The 2,524-nt window shown below is 33.8% G+C and overlaps 1 protein-coding gene across 1 annotated transcript; it reads right to left on the reverse strand.

The window, feature by feature from the left end:
* Nucleotides 1-627: 627 nt before the first annotated feature.
* LOC100810800 (zinc finger protein 10) lies at nt 628-1,959 on the reverse strand. The gene has a single exon (XM_003529080.5). The coding sequence runs from the start codon at nt 1,664-1,666 to the stop codon at nt 749-751; it is 918 nt and encodes a 305-aa protein (XP_003529128.1). The 5' UTR covers nt 1,667-1,959; the 3' UTR covers nt 628-748.
* Nucleotides 1,960-2,524: the final 565 nt, after the last annotated feature.

Consider the following 2,524-nt stretch of genomic DNA (forward strand, 5'->3'; position numbering starts at 1 on the left):
TCCACACTGAAAATGAACAGGGATGATATTTAGACATTTATTATTTACAAACAACTTTCTAATATCTTTTGTTTCTCTTTATTTCGTATTATTTTATTAATCATTTATTTATTCTTTTTTTTCTATCTATCCCAAGATGTTTATAAATTCAAAGAGTGTCCAAGAATCATTTTTCCAAAATGAACTATTGAACCGGACTGCTAGACCATTTTAAGTTCTGTACCAGATTTACAAAACCTGCTTGCATAAGTTCTGTCAATTAAAAGTGTAAACAGAACACATCTTTATGACCGGATTTGTGGCACAAGAAAGATTTTCTATATGGCATTAATACAAATAAACGAAATTAACCTATAGCTAGGGTGCAACGTAAGCTAATTATCTAGTTATTAAATTTCTCATATGATATACTATACATCAAAATAGAATATATGTTGTACAATTTACATGTGTCTTAAATAAATGCCTTCACGTGTTCCTACTAAAAATGATAGAACCATGATATATCTTATATGCTTGTACATGATCCTAGTAAAAATTGATGGAGACATCAATTATACTTGCACTCCATGATGAGCTATAGCTTGTTTGTGATTGGCATATATTGTTATTATCACAAATCCAATATATTAAACGTGAAAATCTTCCTTACATGGTATCAAAGAAATAAACAAGGAACAAGAGGAAAACCAGAAGAGTAAAATTACATTTATAAACAATATTGGTGCTTCATATCTGTTACTACTTACTATACCATGGACCTATAACCAAGCCTTAGCTCCAGATCTAGCTCTTCTATGGAACTAGGGCTCAATTCAAACATCTTTGACTGCATATGAAGCCTATCAACAGAGCATGATTTGGGGAAGAATGGAATGGATGAAGCATCTTCTTTCCTCTTCTTGAAACTTGTATCTTTCTCCTTAGTCTCAAACTGCACAGTTGGGCGAGCTAGATTCATAAACAAGTTCAAGCTCACAGCCACGTCCGTTTTATCATCATCTCCCTCAGTACTCCCACACCTAGAATCCAATCCCTTCAATTTTTTCTCAACACCAGCTTCAGGATCGAGCCTACGTGAACAAAATCTGAAGTCTTCAGTTAAATTTGACATGGATTTAGAAGGAAGATCAGGAGAAGACTCATGACATCCTTTGTAAAGCGGAATCTGGGGTTTCTCTCTTCCTCTCTTATTGATTGATGAGACTAAAACCTTGGAAGGTGAAGGAGGAGCATGAGAATAAGGATCAGAATTAGGGTTAGTGTTATTATGGGTCAATACACCAAGAGAAGATGGGTATAAGTAACCCAAAGAAGTAAAAGAAATCTGAACTGAATTCAGGGGTTGCGTGGTAATTTTCTCAAGATCAACACTTAGGATTTCATTCTGAGGGCTATATGGCTGCTTGAGTCTTGCCCTATCTCTTCTATGAACATTCATATGGCCGCCTAAAGCCTGTGCTGACCTAAATTCCCTTCTGCAAAAGCTACAAGAATATGATCGAGGTGGCCATGTGCAACCAGACCTAGCTGCATCTTTTGCGAAGGCTTGTTCTTCCCATGATGAGTGGTCATCATAGGAGGAGGGGTAATTAGTAGATGAGTCAAGATTAGAGCTCATTGAGTACTTTCTCCTACTCTTGATCCAACATTGATCCTCCTCCATTATGTTCAACTTAATTCAGGAAAAGGAAAGGAATTAGAGATGGGAATTGTTGGATTGTGGAGAGGAATTGAAAGCTACATGAGTCTACTATGAAAAAATTAAGCATGAGATATATGGCTTAGAGGAGAGTGTGGTGTGGAAGGTGAAGTGGTTGGTACTCTCTACCTTCAATGTCTCAGAGCATAGTCTTTTTTTATTGTTTGGTATTTTGTGTTTGGTTTCCACCACAGTCAATAAGACATTAGTATGAATACTCCAAGTTCCCGTTTTTCCTGCGTTTTCTTTGTGAAAGGAAGAAATGCAGCGACAGTTTAATTAGAAAATTATTCATGTGGGTCCTTAAATTTCTTGCATAAGATGTGAGGTGTAGATAGAGTAGTACAGACTCAAATGAAGAAATATGACTGAAATACCCTCTATTGAGTAATACATCAAAGTCGTGTCGTTTGGAATTCTTTGCCCAATAGCGGATACGGGGTCTTCATGATATGTCTAGTTATGCAGTAAAAAAAATTATATGTCCTGTTATAATATTTTTATTTGATGGGAATATAAATTTTACTATAATCTAGCAAAATACCATTTAAGACCTTCTTGTGTAGCAGTTAGCAAGGTCTTCAGTGTAAGTGATGATTAGAGTAAAATCCAAAATGGTTGAGAGTACTATATATTCAATTAGTTGTATCCTGCTTCACAATAATTATCATGTAAAAGAAATAAGTATCAATGTTATTTTATTTTTTAATATCATATTAATTCATTTTTATTTATATTCCTTAAAATATTAATGATTAATAAAAAAAATTATAAATAAAATAATGGTATATTAATTTTATAAAATTATTATTTTCTTTTATC

This window comes from Glycine max, chromosome 7, assembly GCF_000004515.6.
Source record: "Glycine max cultivar Williams 82 chromosome 7, Glycine_max_v4.0, whole genome shotgun sequence".
NCBI classification, from domain to species: Eukaryota; Viridiplantae; Streptophyta; class Magnoliopsida; order Fabales; family Fabaceae; genus Glycine; species Glycine max.

What these genes read in the sequence shown, in the direction of transcription:
- LOC100810800 (XM_003529080.5), bottom strand. Translation starts at nt 1,666, where the DNA reads ATGGAGGAGGATCAATGTTGGATCAAGAGTAGGAGAAAGTACTCAATG.